This window comes from Aquarana catesbeiana, linkage group LG13, assembly GCF_042186555.1.
Source record: "Aquarana catesbeiana isolate 2022-GZ linkage group LG13, ASM4218655v1, whole genome shotgun sequence".
Taxonomy (NCBI): Eukaryota; Metazoa; Chordata; class Amphibia; order Anura; family Ranidae; genus Aquarana; species Aquarana catesbeiana.
The window spans coordinates 186,245,174-186,271,940 of NC_133336.1; the positions used below are offsets into that span (position 1 = coordinate 186,245,174).

General features: G+C 46.7%; 1 protein-coding gene across 1 annotated transcript in view; it reads left to right on the plus strand.

Moving 5' to 3' along the window:
* LOC141117582 (cathepsin S-like) overlaps window positions 1–26,390 on the plus strand; it is a 52,377-nt gene extending 25,987 nt beyond the window's left edge. The window contains exons 5-8 of the mRNA XM_073610495.1: window positions 4,836–5,057; window positions 7,076–7,235; window positions 24,392–24,497; window positions 26,147–26,390. Of these exons, the coding sequence (XP_073466596.1) occupies window positions 4,836–5,057; window positions 7,076–7,235; window positions 24,392–24,497; window positions 26,147–26,246 (588 nt within the window). The 3' untranslated portion in view covers window positions 26,247–26,390. The remainder of the gene's footprint in view (window positions 1–4,835; window positions 5,058–7,075; window positions 7,236–24,391; window positions 24,498–26,146) is intronic.
* The last annotated feature ends 377 nt before the right edge of the window (window positions 26,391–26,767 follow it).

Consider the following 26,767-nt stretch of genomic DNA (forward strand, 5'->3'; position numbering starts at 1 on the left):
GGCTGGACGTTTTGTAAGTCACTCGGCCGTGCTGGATAAGCGGGAGATCGTTCCCTCTTGCCTGTGTAAATGGCTCGGGGCTAATAATGCATTTAGGAATATCGAGACCCGGGGCTTTTTGGGGGCATACTCGGGGCTCCGGCCCCCGTCAGCCCCCCCCCTCCCGACTCCACTGGCTGCTGGTAACTGGACCCCCTAATCCTGCACAGCCAGGCAACATGCATTTTCCACTTGCATTCAGACACAAGAAGTCAGTCCCTTGGCTTCTTTTTGTTGATTTTATTAGAGGATAACAACTCGGATAAGGTGAAGGGATTTATAGGATGCCCAGCAGCAGAGGCGGCTCTATAATTAGGCAAGTTAGGCGGTCGCCTAAGGCCTCGCCCTCACAGGGGCCTCGCGGCCGCCTAATTTGCCTTTTGCCTATTGCAGTGGTTAACAGTGGTGGTTTCCCAGTCTGGTATGCCCAAAGTCACCAGCTCTGCGGTGATCTACCCGTCAATCACAGGCAGCTGACGGGTAGATTGAGTATCGGCCGACATGCAGAGTAGCGTGGGAAGCGGCTGTAATAAGTCCTTACTGTCCGCTCTCATGTCGCGCTGCTCCCCGGCGGCCCCTCCCCTCCTCTCCTCTCGTCCATTCCAGGTGATGTCACAAGCATACAACGAGAGGAGAGGAGGGGAGGGGCCACCTGGGAGCAGCGCGACATGAGAGAGGACAGTAAGGACTTATTATAATACCGCCGCTTCCCGTGCTACTCTGCATTTAAAGGAAACTGAAAGAAAAGTGTACCCTGCTGTGCCCAGTATTCTGATGTACACCATACCCTATGTCCAGTACCCTGATGTGCCCAGTACCCTGATATGCCCTGTACCCTGTGCCCTACCATGTCCAGTACCCTGATGTGCCCCATACCCTGTGCCCAGTACCCTGATGTGCCCTGTACCCTGTGCCCTGCCATGTCCAGTACCCTGATGTGCCCAGTACCCTGATGTGCCCTGTACCCTGTGCCCTGCCATGTCCAGTACCCTGATGTGCCCCATACCCTGTGCCCAGTACCCTGATGTGCCCAGTACCCTGATGTGCCCAGTACCCTGATGTGCCCTGTACCCTGTGCCCTGCCATGTCCAGTACCCTAATGTGCCCCATACCCTGTGCCCAGTACCCTGATGTGCTCTGCTGTGCCCAGTGCCACATACCCTGTGCCCATACCCTGATGTGCCCTGCTGTGACCCATACCCTGATGTGACCAATACCCTGCACCCTGCTGTGCCCTATACCCTGTGCCCAAACCCTGATGTGCCCTGCTGTGCCCCATTCTCACATGTGCCCCATACCCTGTGCCCTGCTGTGCCCGTACCCTGATGTGCCCTGCTTTGCCCCATACCCTGTGCCCAGTACCCCGATGTGCCCAGTACCCTGATGTGCCCTGTACCCTGTGCCCTGCCATGTCCAGTACCCTAATGTGCCTCATACCCTGTGCCCAGTACCCTGATGTACTCTGCTGTGCCCAGTGCCACATACTCTGTGCCTGTACCCTGATGTGCCCTGCTGTGACCCATACCCTGATGTGACCAATACTCTGCACCCTGCTGTGCCCCATACCCTGTGCCCAAACCCTGATGTGCCCCATTCCCTGATGTGCCCCATACCCTGCGCCCTGCTGTGCCCGTACCCTGATGTGCCCTGCTGTGCCCCATACCCTGTGCCCTGTTCCCATGCCCTGCTGTGCCCCATACCCTGTGCCCTGTATCCTGATGTTACCAGTACTCTGCTGTGCCCTGTACCATGCACCCTACTGTGCCCTGTACCATGTACCCTTATGTGCCTTGTACCCTGCTGTACCATGTACCCTGCTGTGCCCTGTACCCTGCTGTGTGCCCTGTACCACACTGTGTGCCCTGTACCCTGCTGTGCGCCCCATGCCCTGCTGTCTGCCTTTTGATAAGCCTTGCTGTGTACCCCATGTTATGCTGCTTGCCCCATGGTGTGCCCCATGCCCAGTCGTGAGCCCCTTAAAGTGCCCCATGTTCTGCTGTGAGCCCCATGATGTACCTCATGTTTTGCTGTGTGCCCTGTGATTTGTCCCCTGCCCTGCTGTGTGTCCTATGCCCTGCTGTGAGACCCATGATGTGCCCCATGTTCTGCTGTGTGCCCCATGATGTGTCCCATGTTCTGCTGTGTGCCCCATGATGTGCCCAAGGTTCTGCTGTGTGCCCCATGATGTGCCCAAGGTTCTGCTGTGTGCCCTATGATGTGCCCAATGTTCTGCTGTGTGCCCCATGATGTGCCCCATGTTCTGCTGTGTGCCCCATGATGTGCCCCATGTTCTGCTGTGTGCCCCATGATGTGCCCCATGTTCTGCTGTGTGCCCCATGATGTACCCCATGTTCTGCTGCTTGCCCCATGATGTGTCCAAGGTTCTGCTGTGTGCCCCATGATGTGCCCAGTGTTCTGCTGTGTGCCCCATTATGTGCCCAATGTTCTGCTGTGTGCCCCATGATGTGCCCCATGTTCTGCTGTGTGCCCCTTGATGTGCCCCATGTTCTGCTGTGTGCCCCATGATGTGCCCCATGATGTACCCAATGTTCTGCTGTGTGCCCCATGATGTGCCCCATGTTCTGCTGTGTGCCCCATGATGTGCCCCATGTTCTGCTGTGTGCCCCATGATGTGCCCCATGTTCTGCTGTGTGTCCCATGATGTGCCCAATGTGCTGCTGTGTGCCCCATGTTCTGTGTGCCCCATGATGTGCCCAATGTTCTGCTGTGTGCCCCATAATGTCCCCTGCTGCCCCCCCCCCCCCCCCCCGTATTGTCTCCTGACCTCCTGTGCTCTACCCTGCTGTCCCCTGTACACTGCTTACCTAGGTTAAACCCAGAACTGAGCGTCTGTGGAAAAAAAAAGCATAAGTTTCACATAAAATAGGTAAGCTCTAAGATTTGTTTCCATTATTTAAAGGGGTTGTAAACCCTCATGTTTTTTCACCTTAATGCATTCTATGCATTTGTGTGAAAAAACTTCTGTCATTCAGCAGCCCCCCCATTTTACTCACCTGAGCCCGTTCGTCCCCCACGCCGGAGACGCGCTCTACCTCTCTAGACGGGGGTTCTTGGCTCTTGACTGGATAGATTGATAGCAGCCCAGCCATTGACTCCCGCTGCTGTCAATCAAATCCAATGATACGGGGGGCGGGGCTGAGTCCGGAATTCTGTGTCTATGGACACAAATGCTGGAAAAGGGAGTGTGCTCACAAGGTAACCCCCAGGGAGAGCACTTCTCCTAGGTGGTTTCCCAATGCGGGGAGGAGCCGCGAACGCCATTGGGGGACCCCAGAAGAGGATGTTTGTTCAAAATCGAACTGCACAGTGGAGGTAAGTATATGTTTGTTATTTTTTTTTTTTTTTAAACAAGGGTTTACAACCCCTTTAATGCTATATTTTTAAATGTTTTTATAACACAGCTCACTGATCATGCCAATGTTCTGTAAGCTATAGATCTGAACACTACAGGTTACAGCACACCTAAATTGTTAGCCCCACTCCTGAACTCCCAATGATTGTCTTACCCATACCCCAGTTCATTTTTAGTATTTTTCCCATTATGGGCGTGAGTGGGGCCTCATGTCCAAGTTTTGCCTAAGGCCTCTCAAAGCCTAGAGCCGCCTCTGGTCAGCAGATGATGAACACAGCAAACCTTGAGGACAATCTTCCTCTCTCGATACAGAAATCCTGAACTGCTTCTTTATGTACAAAACACCGTCCTTTGTAAATTATGAGCAAAAGTCCATTACAGACTAGGAGATAACTGTTTGCAAGAATATATCCCCTCCTTCTGTAGAACTGATCCCAGCTCCAACTATTAAGCAGGTCCTACCAGCCCTCCTGGCTGCTCTGGAGATCTCTCAGGGTAAGGATGAAGGGGTTAAGCACACCGCTGTCCCTCCAGAAAGCTGACTACATATGGCAGTCTTTCCCCTTGTAAAATCCCTGAGTATACTGGAGTACTGACACTGTCCTTTCTTGATCCCACTTCTCCCAGATGTGTTTCCAGTTAAACTGCACTGCTGAAGGGATCCTTCCTGAGCCAGCCTAAGCCTCCAGACTGTGGGTAGCCAAACCCCCCCCCCCCCCCAGACCTAGAGGGCCCTCCATTCCACCGACAGTCTCCTCAGCACTCCATCCATCTCCATCTTCCACCCGACTCCCCTCCTATCATGACTCATCCATATTTATGGGCTGGCTCAGACACCATGCTAGGCCCACGGCCTGGGGATTGGCTAAGTTCCCCTAAGTATGCAGATCAACCCTTCTGGCCCCTGCCCTCCAGCTTCTAGAAATTTCTCCAAACGTCCAGAACCATGGGGAGGCACCAGAGACCTGCCTGTATGAGTTATCCAGCCTGACCTGCAGTAAACTCTTGACCCAGATTCGAGACCCATCAGTTAGACCATAAGAAAAGCATAAATGTGCCTACACTTACACTAGTTGCACACTAGAGGGTGCTACATATGGGTTTGATAGTCCCATGGCTAGACGTAGGGCGCGAGGCTTTCATAATGTATGTGGCACTTACTGCAAGGATTTCGGACATTATATGCTTGGTGACACTATGCTGGATACAATTGATGTTTCTTGCTTACTGTCTATTGGGGGGTTACTTCTTATCTCTGGAACTATATGTTATATGTTTTTTCTGTAACTTTATGGTAATGCCTTTTTGCTTGTTCCTCTTTCTTGGAACTTACTGTGTACATACATGATGTCATAAATAGTTAAAAAGAAAAAAATTGTACAATCACAATATATCTGATCCTCAGCATTATACATATTTGCAGGGAGACTGTTTGTCTTGCTGGGCTTTCGCTGCAACAGGCGCTCTGGAATGCCAGATGAAGCTGAAGACAGGAAAGTTGCAGTCACTGAGCGAACAGCAGCTTGTGGATTGCAGCAAGAGCTTTGGAAACGGTGGATGCAAGGGAGGATGGTTTGATTTGGCTTTTGATTACATCATTAAACATGGACTTGCACTGGAATCCTCATACCCATACAAAGATAAGGTAACAAAACACAGTCCTGAGATACTATCCTCTTCTCACTGACACCAACGATAAGGCACCATTCATTCCACTGATTTAAACATTTATGAATGAACACCAACGATGGGGCACTATTTCTCCAAGTGACACCAATGATGGGACCCTATCTCTCCCACTGACACCAATGATGGGGCGCTATTCTTCCCACTGACACCAACAATAGGGCTATATTCCTCCCAAAGACACCAACAATGGGGCACCATTTCTCCAACTTACACTAACGATGGTACACAATTTCTTTCACTGACAACAATGATGGGACACTATTCCTCCCACTGACACCAGTAATGGGGCACTATTTCTTCCACTGATACCATTGAGGGAGTATTTTTCCTTCCACTGACACCAATGACGGGGCACTATTCCTCACACTGACACCAATAATGGGGCACTATTCCTCCCACTGACACCAATGATGGGGCACTATTCCTCCCACTGACACCAGTAATAGGGCACTATTTCTTCCACTGATACCATTGAGGGAGTATTATTCCTCCCACTGAAACCAATGATGGGGCACTATTCCTCCCACTGATACCAATGATGGGGCACTATTCTCCCCACTGACACCAATGATGGGGCACTATTCCTCCCACTGACACCAATGATGGGGCACTATTCCTCCCACTGACACCAATGATGGGGCACTATTCCCCCCACTGACACCAATGATGGGGCACCAATCCTCCCATTGATACCAATGATGGGGCACTATTCCCCCCCCTGACACCAATGATGGGGCACTATTCTTCCCACTGACACCAACAATGGGGCTATATTCCTCCCAAAGACACCAATGATGGGGCACTATTCCTCCCACTGACACCAATGATGGGGCACTATTCCCCCGCTGACACCAATTATGGGGCACTATTCTTCCCACTGATAACAATGATGGGGCTTTATTCCTTCCACTGGCACCAACAATGGGGCTATATTCCTCACAAAGACACCAACGATGGGGCACTATCCCCCACTGACACCAACGATGGGGCACCATTCCTCCAACTTACAATAACAATGGTACATAATTCCTTTCACTGACACCAGTAATGGGGCACTATTTCTTCCTCTGATACCAATGAGTGGGTATTTTTCCTTCCACTGACACCAATAATGGGGCACTATTACTTCCACTGACATGAATGATGGGGCACTATTCCCCCCATTGATACTAATGATGGGGCATTATTCCTTCCACGAGACACCAATGACGCGGCACTATTCCTCCCACTGACACCAATGATGGGGCACTATTCCTCCCACTGACACCAATGATGGGGCACTATTCCTCCCACTGACACCAATGATGGGGCACTATTCCTCTCACTGATACCAATGATGGGGCATTATTCCTTCTACTGACACCAATGACGGGCACTATGTAATTTACAGTACTTACTGCCACTGACCACCAAAGCTGATACATTGTCTACTCCCTTGGATTCTGGGGCATTTTCTACTCCCTCTGGCCATAATTTACTGTGAAGGACAGAAAACAGGCCCTTTATTTAGAAAGTTTGAAGCCCCTGCTCTAACTAGTATCACAGGCTGTATTGTACTGAGATTAGTTCAGTAACACTTACAGGTCTTGTTCCACCTTAGCATGTGACTGGGCAGTAAAAGGAGAAGCAGCTCATCTTTTAGTCACTTTGCTCTCTCCTTCTATCAATATGCTTCTTGTACTGCAGCCCATCTGATTGGCTCCTTGTGCTGCTTCTCTGGCCCCCATCTGAACTGCTATACAGGGACTACATGAGGCTGATACATAGAAGGGATTTATATTGGGATTTATTAAATTTATACATTTAATAAAAAACATACATTTATTGATATATTAATGAGTGCAGAGCTTAAATAATTTGTGTCTTTTATATATTCCTGGAGTTCAACTTTAATTGGTTGACGTGGGCAATAAGTTATCAGACTTCAGACCATGAATCCTGTACTTAATTGTATTGCTTTTATCCATTCACTAGGAAGGCAAATGCATGTCTGCTCCTAGAGCTGCTAATTGCAGCAGTTATGTGAAAATACCATCTGAGAATGAACGGTCACTTCAACAAGCTGTGGCAATCAAGGGACCCGTGTCTGTTGCAATTAATTCTACTCTAAAGTCCTTCATGTCATACGAAAAGGGTGCGTATAAAGTATTTGTACCCAATGCACAAATCAGATCTAGAGTCCTATTTAATAACACTGCTCTTTCAGCAGGCAGTAATGCTTACCACCAGAGGTGTCACTAGGGGGTGGCCCATAGCCCCGAGTCTCTTGCCGCAGGGTCCCTGCCTAACCAGCGGGTCGCGGCTGCGGCGGCCTGCATTAGAGGCGGATGAGAGAAGAGAGAGGCGAGCGGGCGGACGAGCAGAGGGATGACATCCTCTCTCTCACCCGCTCCACATCACCGCTCTTCCACCCTCACAGACAGGCCTCTTCAATGTGGGAGGGATGTGCGGCGGGGAGCAGAGAAATGACATCATCACTCACTGCCCGCCACACATCAGCGCTCTTCTGCCCTCACAGCGCAGGTGCTCATTTTGTCAGAACACGGGCCTCTTCAATGTCGGAGGTGCAGCGGGGAGCAGAGAGATGACATCATCTCTCTCTGCCCGCCCTGCATCTCCACTCTCCTGCCCTCACTAAATGGACCAGTGCTGCCAGCCTGCCACCAATGCAGCAACAATGCACATTTGGTGGCACTGGCTGGCATGGCAAGTGACAACCCACATCTGGTGGCAGGTGACGTGGCAAGTGACAATCTGCAAATGGTGACAGGTGACGTGGCAAGCAATCCGTAGTGGATTACTTTTCAGAGGGTGCTGTAGCAGCAGCTGGCTACTGCCACCTCCTGCTGTCTGTTTTTTTTTTTTTCCCTTTGAACTGTTTTTTAATTTAATGTCAAATGGCATTTGTACATTGTGACACCGTGTTACAATTGGTGAGCCAAGTGTTTGGCGTGCAGTTGTGGTGCAGCCCCACTGATCTCATCGGGCGAGATTTGTAGGTGGTGCTGCCCAACTTAAATTGCTTTGGTTCACTGAAACAGCATGTATACAGCCCTATGGGGCTGCAATGTTAGAATTCTGGGGGAGGGGGGCTTTGGGGCAGTAAAACCGCAGCTCAGTCGCCTGTTTTTATCAACCCCACCAATCCCCAGTGTGAAAGAGCCCTAATGTTCATATCACTTAGATCCTGTACTTATGGTTACCATGGATTTCTGAGTTTTTTGGCTGGGTGCTTCAGCCATGCTTGCCCATTGATCTTCACCCTTCAGGCTACTTCTCGCCTGTCCCCTGTCACCACAAACCCCAGGACAGACTCTCCATCTGTTGGGTGATCTCCTGACTGTTTTGGATTGGTTAAACTTTGATTGCCATGATTAGTTACAACCTGTCAGAAACATCAAACTCCTGATGAAGTCAAATTTGTTTTAACCACTTCAGCCCCGGAAGGTTTTATCCCCTTCCTGACCAGAGCACTTTTTCCAATTTGGCACTGCGTCGCTTTAACTGCTAATTGCGCGGTCATGCAATGCTGTACCCAAACAAAATTTGCATCCTTTTCTTCCCACATATAGAGCTTTCTTTTGATGGTATTTGATCACCTCTGCGGTTTTTATTTTTTGTGCTATAAACGGAGAAAGACCGAAAATTTTGAAAAAAAAATGATATTTTCAACTTTTTGTTATAAAAAAAATCCAAAAAACTCAATTTTAGTCATACATTTAGGCCAAAATGTATTCAGCCACATGTCTTTGGTAAAAAAAAAAAGTCAATAAGCGTATATTTATTGGTTTGCGCAAAAGTTATAGCGTCTACAAACTAGGGTACATTTTCTGGAATTTACACAGCTTTTAGTTTATGACTGCCTATGTCGTTTCTTTAGGTGCTAAAATGTCAGGGCAGTACAAAACCCCCCCAAATGACCCCATTTTGGAAAGTAGACACCCCAAGGAAATTGCTGAGAGGCATGTTGAGCCCATTGAATATTTTATTTTTTTGTCCCAAGTGATTGAATAATGACAAAAAAAAAAAAGTTGTCACTAAATGATATATTGCTCACACATGCCATGGTTATATGCTTAATTGCACCCCAAAATACATTTTGCTGCTTCTCCTGAGTATGGGGATACCACATGTGTGGGACTTTTTGGGAGCCTAGCCGCAGACGGGACCCTGAAAACCAAGCACCGCCTTCAGGATTTCTAAGGGTGTAAATTTTTAATTTCACTCCTCACTACCTATCACAGTTTTGAAGGCCATAAAATGCTAAGATGGCACAACCCAGCCCCCCCCCCCCCCCCAAATGACCCCATTTTGTAAAGTAGACACCTCAAGCTATTCGCTGAGAGGCATGTGGAGTCCATGGAATATTTTATATTTTGCCACAAGTTGCGGGAAAATGACAAACTTTTTTTTTTTTAAAGTTGTCACTAAATGATATATTGCTCACACAGGCCATGGGCATATGTGGAATTGCACCTCAAAAAACATTCTGCTGCTTCTCCTGAGTACGGGGATACCACATGTGTGGGACTTTTTGGGAGCCTAGACGCGTACGGGACCCCGAAAACCAAGCACCGCCTTCAGTATTTCTAAGGGCGTAAATTTTTGATTTCACTCCTCACTACCTATCGCAGTTTTGAAGGCCATAAAATGCTAAGATGGCACAACCCCCCCCCCCCCCCAAAATGACCCCATTTTGTAAAGTAGACACCCCAAGCTATTTGCTGAGAGGCATGTTGAGTCCATGGAATATTTTATATTTTGCCACAAGTTGCGGGAAAATGACAAACTTTTTTTTTTTGCACAAAGTTGTCACTAAATGATATATTGCTCAAAGATGCCATGGGCATATGTGGAATTGCACCCCAAAATACATTCTGCTGCTTCTCCTGAATACGGGGATACCACATGTGTGGGACCTCTTGGGAGCCTAGCCGCGTACGGCCCCGAAAACCAAGCACCGCCTTCAGGATTTCTAAGGGCATACATTTTTGATTTCACTCCTCACTACCTATCACAGTTTTGAAGGCCAAAAAATGCCAAGATGGCACAAACCCCCCCAAATGACCCCATTTTGGAAAGTAGACACCCCAAGCTATTTGCTGAGAGGCATGGTGAGTATTTTGCAGCTCTCATTTGTTTTTGAAAATGAAGAAAGAAAAAACTTTGTGACAAAAAGCAAGGTCTGCGAAAATACTCACCATACCTCTCAGCAAATAGATTTGGGGTGTCTACTTTCCAAAATGGGGTCATTTGGGGGGGGGGGGGTTGTGCCATCTGGGCATTCCATGGCCTCCGAAACTGTGATTGGCAGTGAGGAGTGAAATCAAAAATTTACACCCTTAGAAACCCTGAAGGTGGTGCTTGGTTTTCGGGGTCCTGTATGCGACTAGGCTCCCAAAAAGTCTCACACATGTGGTATCAGTGTACTCAGGAGACGCAACAGAATGTATTTTGGGGTGTAATTTCACATATGCTAATGGCATGTTTGAGCAATATATCATTTAGTGACAACTTTGTGCAAAAAAAAAAAAAATGTGTCTTTTTCCCGCAACTTGTGTCACAATATAAAATATTCCATGGACTCGACATGCCTCTCAGCAAATAGCTTGGGGTGTCTACTTTCCAAAATGGGGTCATTTGGGGGGGGGGGGGTTGAACTGTCCTGGCATTTTATGCACAACACTTAGAAGCTTATGTCACACATCACCCACTCTTCTAACCACTTGAAGACAAAGCCCTTTCTGACACTTTTTGTTTACATGAAAAAATTTTTTTTTTTTTTGCAAGAAAATTACTTTGAAACATTATATATTTTTTTTAACGCAAAGGCCCTACAGATTAAAATGGTGGGTGTTTCATTTTTTTTCACACAGTATTTGCGCAGCGTTTTTTCAAACGCTTTTTTTGGGAAAAAACACACTTTTTTTAATTTTAATGGACTAAAACACACTATATTGCCCAAATGTTTGATGAAATAAAAAAGATGATCTTAGGCCGAGTACATGGATACCAAACATGACATGCTTTAAAATTGTGCACAAACGTGCAGTGGCGACAAACTACTTTTTTAAAAGCCTTTAAAAGCCTTTACAGGTTACCACTTTAGATTTACAGAGGAGGTCTACTGCTAAGATTACTGCCCTCGATCTGACCTTCGCGGTGATACCTCACATGCATGGTGCAATTGCTGTTTACAGTTGACGCCAGACCGACGCTTTTTCTTTATTATTTTTATTATTTTTTTTGCTTTTTTATCTTATTTTTAAATTGTTCCTTTTAGTTTTTTTTATCATTTTTATTGTTATCTCAGGGAATGTAAACATCCCCTATGATAGCAATAGGTAGTGACAAGTACTCTTTTTTGAAAAAATTGGCGTCTATTAGACCCTAGATCTCTCCTCTGCTCTCAAAGCATCTGACCACACCAAGATCGGTGTGATAAAATGCTTTCCCAATTTCCCAATGGCGCTGTTTACATCCAGCGAAATCTAAGTCATGAAATGCTGGTAGCTTCCGGTTTCTTAGGCCATAGAGATGATTGGAGCCATTCTGGTCTCTGATCAGCTCTATGGTCAGCTGGCCGAATCACCGGCTGCATTCTCGGGTTCCCTGTTGGGATAGGAGAGCCAGAGAAAACCATGGAAGACGGTGGGGGGGGGGGGACATTCCCTCCCACTGCTTGTAAAAGCAGTCTAGAGGCTAATTAGCCGCTAGAATTGCTTTTACATGAAGGCCGACTGCTGGCTGCAAAGAATGATACCAAGATGATACCTAAACCTGCAGGCATCATTCTGGTGTAACCAAAGTCCAGCAACATACCAGTACGTTGCTGGTCCTTGTTGGGCATATATTGTAATCTTTTTTTTCATGCAGCCTGTGGGCTGAACGAAAAAAAGAGATTGATCGGTGGGTATGCCCACCATTAGAATACCTCCCTTCATCCACCCACTTCTAATGATGGGCATACATGCACCATTTATATATGCCGAAGCATGGGGGCATCCGCCCCAAAAGTTAGGAGCAAATCGCTCCTCCGCCCCTGCTGCCCCCATGCTTTGGAACATATGCTCTTTTTTTTAACTGTGGTGGTGAAATCACCTCCGACAGCGCTGGAGTCACGGCTTTATGTATCGTGGGAGCAAACGCTGTTGCTGTCAAGATAAATAAATCCGCGCTGCAACTGAATGGCGTACCTGTTAAGCAAATGATGGTTAACAATAAAACAAAGTAACATTACAGTATAACAGTTATGCCCCGTACACACGGTCGGACTTTGTTCGGACATTCCGACAACAAAATCCTCAGATTTTTTCCGACGGATGTTGGCTCAAACTTGTTTTGCTTACACACGGTCGCACAAAGTTGTCGGAATTTCCGATCGACAACCACGCGGTCACGTATACCACGTACAACGAGACTAGAAAAGGCCGGTTCAGAACCAAGCGCGGCACCCTTTGGGCTCCTTTTGCTAATCTCGTGTTAGTAAAAGTTTGGTGAGAGACGATTCGCGCTTTTTCAGACTCGTGGCTTTCAGATCGTTTTCTGCTGTTCAGTTTGTGCTTGTGGGTTTGTATCAGCTCTTCAGTGCGTGCAGTCAGTTCGTATCCGAGTTTTCTGTGTGATCTTGCCTGCTCGTTGCTGTTTTTCAGGTCGCTCTTCACAGGCCTTGCTGTTCTTCAGTGCGTTCTGTTACTTCGTTCTGAGCAGCCGACCGTTTTCTAGCCATGTTTCGTATGCGTACTCCTCGTACAGTTCGTGCTGTGTGGGGGCTTGGTGTTGGGGTCCTGACCTTGACACAAGTCCAGTCCATGAACAGGGTGGGGAGGAGTTCATGGACCAAGAATTGGTTGCTTCAGCGTCACCAGTTCTCTCATATGCCTTTGCTCCGTGAGATCCGTGAGAATAATCCTGATGATTTCAGGAACTTTCTCCGGATGACGGACCCCGTGTTTCACCGTCTGTTGGCTTCGCTGACCCCTTATATTAGCAGGCAGGATACCTGCATGAGGCAAGCCATCACTCCGGAGCAGAGGTTGGTCGCTACCTTGCGGTATTTGGCCACAGGGAGAAGCCTGCAGGACCTCAAGTTCTCGACAGGCATCTCCCCCCAGGCTCTTCTTTGTGGACATTTACTGCTTGTGTTTGTTTTAGCTGACCCTGACAGAAATGTGTGGAGTGCAGAAAATGTCGTGATTGTGTAACCTTATACAAAGCACTGTTGGCTGTTATTTACTAAATGCAAAGACACTTTTCACTACAAGTGCACTTGCAACTGCACTGAAACTGCACTTGTAGTGCAAAGTGGATTTCCCCTTAGGAAATTACCCCCATTTTCTCATAAAACAACAATTACATCACCCCAAAAGTGTTGTAGCGTGAGACAATAATCCACACATTCTTGATGAACAATCTTTTTAATACCTGCATAATCACATGTGCATTTACCAAAGGTTTTTCTGACAAACCAACATGTTTGTTGTATAACAATTTTTGTGGTGTCATTATCCAAAATCAAAATGTCCATTTTATAGAAAACAGGCCTGTGTAAAACCAACAAGAAAGACACAAATCTTGATCTTACAAAGTTCACATTTGGTAGAACTGGAAGGCAATATCAGACATGAGTATTTAGGAACTGTGTTTGATATTGCGTTCAGATGGGGGGAAATCACCCTTGGAAAAGCCAAATTTGGAAGATGCACACAAATTTCCCAATGTCAACATGTGCTATCTGCCATCAGGGGGGATCAAGGGATGTGTTTTGGGGGAGAAAGCCCTTCCTCACCGCTACTTTATTATTGAGGAAGGGGTTGCACCCCCAAAACGCGTCCATTGATCTCCCGTGATGGCAGATAGCACATGTTGACACACTGTGTGCATCTTCCAAATTTGGCTTTGGGAAAAATCACAAAAACATTTCGCACATTGTAGCACACAAAAGAAGAAAGAGATTTGGAGGGGTTTTAAACTCGCCCCAAAACATCAATGATGTTTTTATATTTTGGAATAACATCATTGATGTTTTGCTTGATGATTTCCAATTGTAAATTACACCCCATGATCTCCCCGATCAGGATCTGGGCACTTTCGGATGTGAAAGGATCTGGATCCACAACCTCACGATCACCTAAAAAGAGAGGAACCCCAAAATAAATTAGGTTTCAAAAAAAGGCCGCAATCCATCTCTTATCTGAGCCTGTGGTCGCAGACACTCACCTGTTGTGGTAACTACTTCCACCACGTCTTCTTCCTCCTGCTCAGCTTGTGTTGGGGGGTTTTCCCCTTCTTCCAGAGGGGGGGGGCTCTGGTCTCCTCGGATGAGGGGTGTCCTCCGAGTCTTTTATCCCCTATGTAAAACAAAAATGGTATAATTAGCACACAGATATTTAATGTCAGAACTATAAAGATGAAACATTGCTTGGAAGTGGGGTACAATTGTCTATTTTAGCCGAGTTCCAAGATGTAGCTTTTTTAGTGCCCTTTGTCAAGCTGCAATACTTTACCTGTTTGGTACAAGCTTCACAGATGTAGCCCCCCCCCTATAGTATACACTGGAGCACCTGTGTGGCCCCCTAATAAAAATGGTGTTCTTGTGTCCCACACTAGTGCTCCAGTGTCCAGATGTGAAAGCAGCTGCTCAGTGTCCTCTCCTTACACAGAATCTAGTTTGCATTTCATTCTAGTAACAAAGCCATCTACACAACCCAATTCTTTGAAGACAAGTATAGGGCGTCAAAATGGTGGCCAAATGCATATGGCCTAAACAATGGTATTTTATCGTCCGAAATAACAATGTGTGATCCGAACGAATAATGTGCCCATGAACATGAAAGTTGCCATTTTAAACTGTACAACAGTTCCTAAAAGCACATGGAGCAGCACGAACGTAATAAACATAAAGAATAGGAACACAGCACAACTACTTACTTTTTTGCAGCACTCTCCGGATCTTTCTGTACTGCTCATGTTCTCGTAATTTCAGGTCCGACCACCGCTTCCTGAGCTGATCTTTCGATCGTCATACTCCGAATTTCCGGTGCAGACTCCTGACCACTTTTGCCATGATCTTGGCCTTTCTGACATTGGGGTTGGGGTAAGGCCCATACTTTCCATCATAGTCGGCCTTCTTCAGGATGTCCACCATCTCCAACATCTCCCCAAAGGACATATTTGAGTCCTTTAATCTCCTTCTGGATCGGGACGTTTCAGGCTCCAGCCTTTCCTCCTCCTCCTCGTTGCTACAATTAGCATGATCCTGCTGTCTATCCGCCATGTGCTCTTCCCCCACTGCGCCGAACGAAAAGGGGCGGGGAATAGACTAGAAAGAACGTCAGGGGCGGGCGGAGTTATACGCATGCGCAGTGTGTATAAATCGTAACGCGCGCGTCTTACGTACGATCTGTGAGCGGAGGAAGGAGCATCGGAGGCGCTGATCGTGCTAACGAAGGTAGGATCTAAACTTGGGCCTATACTGCTTCGAAATGGAAGCCTATATTGTAACAAGATTAGGGGAGTTTGGCCTGACATTAGGCTTTGTCTTGTGTTGTGTCTTACAGAGAAAATGGATGGGTTCAACGACCACAATTTCCTGCCCCTGTTCATAGACAAGTACAGGGAGCTGCCCTGTCTGTGGCAAGTGAGACACCCCCACTATAATCACAAACAGAAGAGGCAGGCAGCGCTGGAGAAACTGCTGGCGTTGGTGAAGCCGGTGGTCCCCACAGCAACCATCCCTTATTTAAAAGCTAAAATTGGTGGCCTGAGGAGCACGTATCTGAGGGAGCGCAAGAAGGTCACAGATTCCCAGAGATCCGGAGCTGCAGCAGATGTCGTTTATGTCCCCAGGCTGTGGTACTATGAGAGACTGCGATTTCTGTCAGACCACACTGAAGTCAGGGAATCCCTCTCTACTCTTCCTTCCACGCTTCCTTCCACCCCAGCTGAGGCTTCCGATGTCCAACCTGGGCCTTCCAGCCAGGAAGAAGTGGAGGAGCCCAGCTGGAGTCAGGTATAGCATTCTTCTACAGATTTCTGGTCAATAAATAAATGATGTTTATTAGATGTTATTATTGATCACTAATTGCTGATTAAAAAAAGTGCTTTACATATCAATAGACAGTAGTGGGCACCCAAAATTGGGAAAAGAATGAAAACTGCTGGGCTCTGAAGGATAGTCTGTTATATTTGTTAACATTCAATTTGCAGCAGTCAGGAGGTGAAAATTGTGTGTGATTGATGAATAAAAAACTAAAACTATGTCCCTTTTTCATACACAGGAAGACCTCAGCCAGGAGGAGGCTGTGGAATGTGGCAGTCAGGGGGAGGCGGGGATTAGTGGCAGCCAGGAGGAGGCGGGGCTAAGTGGCAGCCAAGAGAAGCCTGGGACAAGTCGCAGCCTGACTGAGTCTCAGGTCCCTCCCCTCCGCCTGCCATATAAACGAGCCAGGAAGGCCACTCCGAGCAGGATTCAGCGTACAGGCTGATCCAGGAGGCTTCGGCGTCCCTCCGAGCCTTCCCCAGTCCTGAAGAGGCCTTTGCCTGCATGGCTGCCACAAAATTGCAGGGCATGCAGGAGGGTCAACGCAAGATCTCTGAGGACCTGATTTATAAAGTCCTTCGTAAGGGGGAGAGTGGGGAACTGACACACAAGACGGATGTCATTGAGATCGACGATCCTCCTCCTCCTCCTCCTCCTCCTGCTGCCACAACTCCACCACCACAGCCAAAGCCTGTAAGGAAGCGTGGAAGGAAGACCAAAGAGTGATTGCCCTGGGTTCAGTCTGGTCTGACAGAAGATGCAGTCTCTCGTATGACCACAGCCTGGGGACACAGATGTCATCTGCTGCTTTCCGGATCTCTGGGACTTCTGGACCAGACTGCCCTCCCTTAGATATGGACTCCTCAGGCCACCAATTTTGCTTTTAAATAGTTGATGTCTGCCCTGGGGGTCCAAGGCTTCGCCCACTTCTGCAGTTTCTCCAGCGTTGCCTCCCTCTTTGTTTATAGTTGTGACCCCTTAATAAAAATTTTTTGGGTAAATTCTACTCTCCTGTGTGTGTTTTCATCCAAAAAGGACAGTTTGTTGGTGACGATTCAGGTACATTTCTAAAGTACAATGTGAAATTAACAAGGGACAACAACACCAAACAATCTCCTACAGATTAAATAGAACAACATATTAGTGGTGTTGTGGGAACTTGTCACAAAAAACACACAAACATTTTCGGGAATACAAATCAAAATCACCAAAAAAAATAAAAATAAAAAAGAGAAACACAAAAAAAGAATCTACATTAAAGTCCAAAAAAAAAAAAAAATTTTGTTGTCAGATGTGAGAAATCAAAATATATTGAGGGAATCCCGATAAATAGTAACGAAATAAGTTTGTGAGAAGTGTGTGTGAATATGAGCAGCAAAACTACTTAATTCTTGTCACATTATAAAGAAGAAGAGAGTGCGCTGTATTAAACCATTTTGAACATTGCAGCGTGACGAAAGTGCTGTATCCATTCCGAACGCTACGTTTACCAGAACGAGCTGTCCCGTGTCGGAATTTCTTCTGAGCATGCGTGGCACTTTGTGCGTCGGAACAGGCCACACACGGTCGGAATTTACGCGATCGGATTTTGTTGTCGGAAAATTTTATCTCCTGCTGTCCAACTTTGTGTGTCGGAAAATCCGATGGAAAATGTCCGCTGGCGCCCACACACGGTCGGAATTTCCGACAACACGCTCCGATCGGACATTGTCCATCGGAAAATCCGACCGTGTGTACGGGGCATAAGACTTACCATACCTGCAAAGCAACGTCTTTATGTATCGTGGGAGCAAACGCTGTTGCTGTCAAGATAAATAAATCCGCGCTGAGGCTGAATGGCTTACCTGAAAACAAAAAAATGGTTAACAATAAAACATAGTAAACAGTAAAGTATAAAAAAATTACATACCTGAAAAACAAACATGATAAAACATAACAACAATAAAACATTGCAGAATAGAATACAGTAAAAAAGAGAAGAACAATAGAAAGAGAATAGAGAGAGAACAATAAAACGACAACTATTTTTGTTTATTTTATTTTATATTTTTTTGTGTATTTTTATTTATTTATTTATTTTTTTTTTTACATTTTTTTTATAACTGTAACTTTTGTAACTGTAACCGGTTCCAGGTTCGGGTCTCTCAAAATGCGATGGCATCTTGGGAGATCCTGTGAAAGTGTGCCTACTCTGTGCAATGCTCTACCCTACGCTAAAACTCAACTAGTGTATGGTAGCGTTCAAAACATTCACCAATGCAAAGACCAGGATTGCCAGGACAGGAGGGACAATAATAGGGGGTGTCACGCCTATATCCGCGCTTTCTGCAGACACAACATTTTCTTTGGGGGGCTCGTTGGGTAGGGGTACGCGGGAGGACATAAGGAAAATGCCTCTCATGCAGCCGGCTTACTGCATTTGGTTGGGAAGGTGAGGTGGAGCACCGTCTGGAAACAGAAGGGCTCTGACGATCTGTTCCTGGAATTTAAGGAAGGATCCAGTCCGTCCTGAAGCTCTGTATAGCACATGAGCGTTCAGCAAAGCCAATTGAAATAAATAAACAGACACTTTTTTTTATACCAGCGTCTGGCCTTACGGGCAACTAGGTACGGCGCCAACAACTGCCAACAACAACAATCGTTGAGGTCCACCCCTCACATATTTTGGTTATATTCGTGGACACAGAGAGGTTTCTCCACAACACTAGTCGCTGTAGTAATTTGGACCGTCGTATCTGCATGAAGGGAGGTAAGAACGAAAACATTCTTCTTATCCCTCCACTTCATAGCGAGCAAATTATTACACTTCAAGCAGGCTCTCTCCCCCAGCCTAAGACGGGAATCTACAAGCCGCTGGGGAAAGCCCCGTGATTAGGTCGCACGGTGCCACATGCTCCAATCTGATGATCTAAAAGGTGACTAAAAAGTGGCACGCTTGTGTAATAATTGTCCACGTACAAGTGGTACCCCTTTCCGAATAAGGGTGACACCAAGTCCCACACAATCTTGCCAGCGCTTCCTATGTAGTCAGGGCAGTTTGTCGGCTTTATGTGACTATCTTTTCCCTCGTAAACCATAAAACTACATGTATAGCCTGTGGCCCTGTCACAGAGATTATACATCTTGACCCCGTATCTGGCACGCTTGCTGGGAAGGTACTGTTTGAATGACAAGCGGCCAGAAAATTTAATCAGGGACTCATCAAGGCAGACAACTTGATGGGGAGTAAACAAGTCTGCAAAACGTTGGTTGAAGTAGTTTACGAGGGGCCGAATTTTGTAGAGCCGATCGTATTCAGGGTCTCCACGAGGACGACAGAGTTCATTGTTGTTGAAGTGCATGAACCGCAAAATCTGCTCGTATTGTGCCCTGGCCATGGAGGCAGAAAACACGGGCATATGGTGAATTGGGTCAGTGGACCAACATGACCGCAACTCACTCTTTTTGGTTATGCCCATGAGGAGGGAAAGGCCCAGAAAGATCTTAAATTCGGAAACCGTATTTGGTTTCCAATCTCTGACAAGGGAGGACTGGGGAATAGTGGCGATGTGTTGACCAGTGTACAAATTGCTTTGGTCCACAATAGATCTATAGAGATCTTCGGTGAAAAACAGCGAATAAAAATCAAGTGACGTAAAATCAACTGTTTCCACATGAATGCCGGGTTTGCCAGTGAATGGGGGAAGTACGGGTGCTGCAGAAGTAGTGGGTTCCCAATTCGGATTGGCGAATGCAGCAGGAAGGGCACTATGGGCACGACGGGCCTGTGTTCGTCTTCTTGGTGGCAGCGGGACATTACTTGTGCTTGCCACCTCGCCAGCTTGAACTGCACTTATGGGACTCGCCACGTCACCAAGTGTTACTGCAGTGCTGGATGTACGACCAGGGTGTACTAGGCCGCTGGTGCTTGCCAGTTCACCAGAAGGAATAGCAGCGCTAGTACTTCTCTGCTCCATATGAGGGACCTGCGGTTCTTGCAACTCAACAGCAGAAGAAGAAGATTGGGAGCTGGTACGCCTGATCTTGGCAGGGACCACAACTCCGTCGTCAGAGCTATCTGTCATGGAGCCACTGCTGTCTACGGGTTCGTATTCTGAGCTTGAATCTGACAGATGAGTGACTTCCTCTTCACTAGTGTACCTTCGATTTGCCATTTTGGGCTCTAAATTTAGTGGTACACTAGTGAGACTCACAGGCAAAAAAGCTCCTGACTGTTAGCGACTGGATCAAAATGCTGCCAAAAAACTGTTGGTGATCGCAGGGATCAGGCCTGACTCTGCAAACGCTGCAGTTATGTGCGTTTAGTGTTTTGTAAGTGACAGTGATCGATCGATACTGCACTTGGGTGGGCTGGGCGGAGGGGCAAAACGCAGGTGCTAGCAGGTATCTGGGCTGATCCCGCTAACACTGCGTTTTTGGGAACCCTAAACTGCTGGGGACGCTAGTATAGATCTGATCGGATCAGATATTGATCCGTTCAGATACTATACCACTAAAGGGAGGTGTATGCTGCGTGCGTGGGTGTTAGCGGTACTGGCACTAACCTGACGCTGCCTGGGGCAACACAGACCCTATCTGACCCTAAAACCTAACTTATATCACCGCCGGGCGATCAGGGGGTTAAACCTTTATTAGATAATAAACGGCGGGTGCCCTGACACTATAAAAAATAAACTAACCACCGTCACCCGTAACAGTTATACGGTGATCACTGGTGAAAGGGTTAACTAGGCGGCAATCAGAGGGTTAAAACCTTTACTAGGTAGTCTATGGGGGTCCCAGACGCTATAAAATGCTGACAGGAAAACCTAAGTACCTCCCTAACTAGCGTCACCTGTGACACTAATACAGCGATCAGAAAAACGATCGCTTAGTGACACTGGCGACGGGGGGTGATCAAGGGGTTAAAACTTTATTAGGGGGGGTTAGGGGGGCACCCTAGACCTAAAGGGGCCTAACACTAACTGCCCTACCACTTATAACTGTCACAAACTGACACCATGCAGTAATCAGGAAAAAAAAAAACTGCTACTGGTGTCACTGTGACAGGGGGTACAGGGGGGTGATCAGGGGGTGATGGGGGGGTGTGTGAAAAGTGTGCCTAGAGTGTTCTACTGTATGTGTGGTGTTTGGTGCCAGGGCCACCATCAGGGGGGTACAGCCCACACACTTGTAAGGGGCCCTAGAGTCTAGAAGGGCCCGGCTGTCTGGCGGGGATGAGAGAAGGCAAGGAGAGATGCATGAAAGCTCTGTGGCTGCACTGGCTTTCAGAATGTGTGCGAGTCAGCAGCTGCTGCTGTGTCACTGACATCGGGCTCTTTGCTGCCACCTCTGGTAAATTCCAGCATGTGCACTCCTTGTGTGTTTTGCACATGAGCTGGGACCAGGAACAGCACCTTCCAAGTAAGGACTAATGTACAACTGAAGAGGAACGGGGGTGGGGTGGTGTACATGTGTGTCTGTGTACATGTGTGTGTGTGTGTGCATGTGTGTGCCTGTGTGTATCTGTGTACATATGTGTGTGTGCCTATGTGCATGTGTACATGTGTGTGTCTGTGTACATATGTGTGTGCATGTGTGTGTCTGTGTACATATGTGTGTGTGCCAATGCATGTGTACGTGTGTGTGTGTGCCTGTCTGTGCCTGTGTGTGTGTGTCTCTGTACATATGCATGTGTGCCTATGTACATGTGTGTGTGTCTGTGTACATATGTGTCTGTGTGTGTGTGAGGGGAGCTTAGAGCATACAGATGTGAGGGGGGCTGAGAGCATACAGGTGAGAGGGGGGCTGAGAGCGTACAGGTGTGAGGGGGGCTGAGAGCGTACAGGTGTGGGGGGGGCTGAGAGCGTACAGGTGTGAGGGGGGCTGAGAGCGTACAGGTGTGGGGGGGGCTGAGAGCGTACAGGTGTGGGGGGGGCTGAGAGCGTACAGGTGTGAGGGGGGCTGAGAGCGTACAGGTGTGAGGGGGGTTGAGAGCGTACAGGTGTGAGGGGGGCTGAGAGCGTACAGGTGTGTGGGGGGCTGAGAGCGTACAGGTGTGTGGGGGGCTGAGAGCGTACAGGTGTGTGGGGGGCTGAGCGCGTACAGGTGTGAGGGGTCTGAGAGCGTACAGGTGTGTGGGGGGCTGAGAGCGTACAGGTGTGTGGGGGGCTGAGTGCGTACAGGTGTGAGGGGGGCTGAGATAGTACAGGTGAGAGGGGGGCTGAGAGCGTACAGGTGTAAGGGGGGCTAAGAGCGTACAAGTGTGGTAGGGGGGCTGAGAGCGTACAGGTGTGTGGGGGGCTGAGAGCATACAGGTGTGAGGGGGGCTGAGATCGTACAGGTGTGAGGGGGGCTGAGAGCGTACAGGTGTGTGGGGGGCTGAGAGCATACAGGTGTTGGGGCTGAGAGCGTACAGGTGTGAGGGGGGCTGAGAACATACAAGTGTGTGGGGGTTGAGAGAGAACATATGTGAAGAGGGGCTGCGAGCGTACAAGTGTGACTGGGGCTTCGAGCTCACAAGTGTAAGTGGGGTTGCGAGTGTACAGCTGCTGGTTTGGGGTGTCTCTTTTGGGCAAAATATAAATGTGAAAGCACTGATGACTTATAATACACTGTTCATTTTCATATAAGACGTTGTAACTGTTAAAATAAAAGGTGTGTGCACGGAAGGACTTGATGGGATGGCTAGTGGGCATTCGGTGGGATGGCCAGTGGGCAGGCCCTGGGGAATGTTGGCAGTCAGGCCTGGGGGGGCCCACAATTTCTGATGGCTGCCCTGTTTGGTGCACTTACTTGATGTCTTCTCTCCTTGGTGCCGGAACGAAAAAGACCGACACGAGGAGAGATGACATCACTTCCTCTGCCGCTATTTACATTACAGAGGAAGGTTTTCATTCGCCAGGAGTGATCGTGAGGGGGTGGCCATGAATCAGTGGCCCCCCCCTCACCCCGAATCGCTCCTGACAAGAAATCGACCGCCGCAGGCACCGGGGGGGGGGGAATCGCCCGCGGGCAGGCAGGGACATACAGATAAGCCCTTATGCCTGCCCGTGCCATTGTGCCGACGTACATCGGCGTGCAGCGGTCGGCAACTGGTTAATGAAACACATTGAGATCTCTAATGTTTTCTATTGCTTCATTTGATGACTACACAAATCTTGACAGCTCTTTTTAAGGAGCGAGTGTATAATCAACATGTGGAAAATCATAAGAACTATCCTTTGTGCATTCCTTTGTTGTTAATCTTTTTTTTAAGCAATTAGAGCCCTTTCACACTGGGGCGGTTTGCAGGCGTTATTGCACTAAAAATACCGCCTGCAAACCGACCCAAAACAGCCGCTACTGTTTGTTCAGTGTGAAAGCCCGAGGGCTTTCACACTGAAGTGGTGCGCTGGCAGGAGAAGAAAAAAACTCCTGCAAGCCGCATCTTTGGAGCGGTGAAGGAGCGGTGTATTCACCGCTCCTAAACCGCTCCTGCCTATTGAAATCAATGGGGCAGTGCGGCTATACCACGGCAATACCGCGGCTATAGCCGCGCTATGCGCGCGGTTTTAACCCTTTTACGGCCGCCAGCGGGGGTTAAAACCGCACCGCTAGCGGCCGAATACCGCCGCAAAAACGACGGTAAAGCAGCGCTAAAAATAGCGCTGTTTTACCGCCGACGCCCCCACCTCCCCAGTGTGAAAGCAGCCTAAAGCTTAAGATTTTTTATATGCTGGATCTGTACATGTATTAACCTCCAAAAAAAGTCTCAAGTTTCTTTTTTACTTTTTTGTAATACAAAACAAAGCTTGAACTAAGCTTTAAGCAATTTCTATACTGAAAAAAGTACCTACTTTAATAATCCATTCAATTTGTTTACTGTCAGTTGTTGGCCTAAACTGAGGAAAAAAAAATGTTTTTTTATATATTTTTTGGGGGATATTTATTATAGCAAAAATTAAAAAATAATGCGTTTTTTTTTTTTCAAAATTGTCGCTATTTTTGTTTATGGCGCAAAAAAATAAAAACCGCAGAGGTGATCAAATACCACCAAAAGAAAGCTCTATTTGTGGGAAAAAAGGACGTCAATTTTGTTTCGGAGCCACGTCGCACGACCACGCAATTGTCAGTTAAAGTGATGCAGTGCCGAATCGCGAAAAGTGCTCTGGTCTTTTGCCAGCCAAATGGTCCGGGGCTGAAGTGGTTAATACGTTTTTTTCATTTACAGTCATTATTATATACAGAAGTGTAAGCTGATCTTTTTCCTTTTACTTTTTATGTATTAGGTGTGTACTATGATCCTAGCTGCCTTCCACAAACCGCGGACCATGCAGTACTTATAGTTGGATACGGAAGAGAAAATGGAGCTGACTACTGGCTGATTAAAAACAGGTATACATTTTATAAATTGGAAAACATTTAAATGAGAACTTCATACAGACTGTGGATAAAATGACTAAAACCATTATAAGGTTTTTGTGGTAGCCTCTCCTGACCCTCAGTATTTCTGCAGGATAAACCAGGTAAAAAAATCGTATTTAACAAGATATTACTGGCACTTACCTCGTTCTGCAGAGAATGTCATGGAGGATTGGGTATCAGGCACATTATCTTTTTCCATTTGTTTAGGATTTTTTTTTGTCAATTGAGGTCCAGCACCACCAACACCACCCTCTCTGTGCAAGTCATTTACCTAGGCAATTGACTTGCACTTGGCCTGTCCTGCCTCCTGGGATGTGTTTGTCACATATCCCAGGAGGCTTAGACTTCCATTGAGAAAAGAGGAGGGGGCGGGGCCTAGTGTCCTCCAGGAATGCGCCGTAGCTGCGAACACAGCCGATCACTGATCACTGTACTGGCCCGCTGGTGGTACCATATGATCTGCTGTGACCAATCACAGCAGATCACATGACAATTGTAAACAATGAATGGCTTCCTTTCATTGTGTACACTTGTGTTGCTAGCTGTGATTGGTCACAGTGATCACATGGTACAGACAGGCTCAATCACAGGCCATCTGTACCATGTGATTAGCTTTGGCCAATTACAGCTTATCACAACAATACATACTGAACGAATCAGTTTTATTCAGGAAAAATGGTTGTTTATACCAATGAAATTCACTAGTATAAGCAATCATAATGTGTAAAAAAAGAAATCACTTCCCCAGAGTATTACAGTGTTACTATGGTAACACTGTATTAATCTGGTCACAGGGGTAAAAAAAATCGTAAAAATAGTTTTAAAAAAGTAATAAAAAAAATAAAAATATAAATATTTTTTTTTTACATAACATCACCAGTCAGTGTCCCTGATCACTGATATATGATAAAGCTGTACTCCATTGGTGACAGTATGTAAAAAAAAATGTGAAAAACTGTTTTTTGTTTTTTTTTCATTTTTTCATTTTCTAAAAAAATATGATAAAACTTTACAACTCCAAAAAACTCACCATGCCTCTTACTAAATACCTTGGACTGTCTACTTTCCAAAAAGGGGTCATTTGGGGGATATTTGTACTGTCCTGACATTTTTGGGTCTCAAGAAATGAGAGTATAGTCAGTATAGTCAGTCAGTATATCGGAATTGATCAATTTTCAGATATATACCATAGTTTGGGAAACTCTATAACTTTCCTACAGACTAAATAATATACACTGATTTGGGTTTTTTTCACCAAAGAAATGTAGCAGAATACATTTTGCCCTAAATTTAAGAACATTATTTATTTGCAGAATTTTATAACAGAAACTAATAAAACATGTTTTGTTCTTCTTTCAAAATTGTGATTCATGATTAAATACCACCAAAAGGACACTCTATTTGTGTGAAGAAAATGCTAAAAATTTCATATGGGTACAGTGTTGCATGACCGCGCAATTGTCATTCAAAGTGTGACAGCGCTGAAAGCTGAAAATTGGCCTGGGCAGGAAGGGGATAAGTGCCTTGTATAAGTAGTGAAAAGAAGTATTCTACTAAAAATCTGTACAGAATATAAACATTTCTGGATCTGTAATATTATTTGTATACATTCTTTGCAGCTGGGGCCCAGGCTGGGGTGAAAATGGGTTCATGAAGTTGGCCAGAAATCGTGGCAACCAATGTGGAATCGCTGACTTTGGTGTCTATCCGGTTGTGTGAGAGTGGAAATGCTGGATATCCTTTCCATACCTAGCTATGAGTAAGGCTCTACTCGGGCTGAAACGCGTGTGCCGGCTTTACTATATTCGCTTTCCATACCTTGTATTTGGTCTGCTTTTCATTGCAACAATAAAATGATCTATGCTGTGCAAACAAGATATCGATGCTTTATTTTGGAAAACTCAACCAACAATATATAAAGGTGGTGGATAGTACCTATGTTGATTTCACTTACAAAGGTTTGGGATATTTTGGAATTGTGTTGTCAAGCCACACCCATAAATAGTCTCACGTGAGAATAAAATATGTGCAGCAACAATTGATTATAAGTACATACGAATTTACAGTCCTGCAAAGTACCAGAAATACTAATCCTGCCTGTGAAGTCCACCTAAGACTTTATGTTGTAGAGATCTGAGAGTGGGAGTAGTTGAGTAGTTTAGCAAACAACACTGGGCAGGGCTGACACCAATCAGTCTACAAAAGCTGCGTGTTGTCATCCCACAACAGGTATTAGGAGC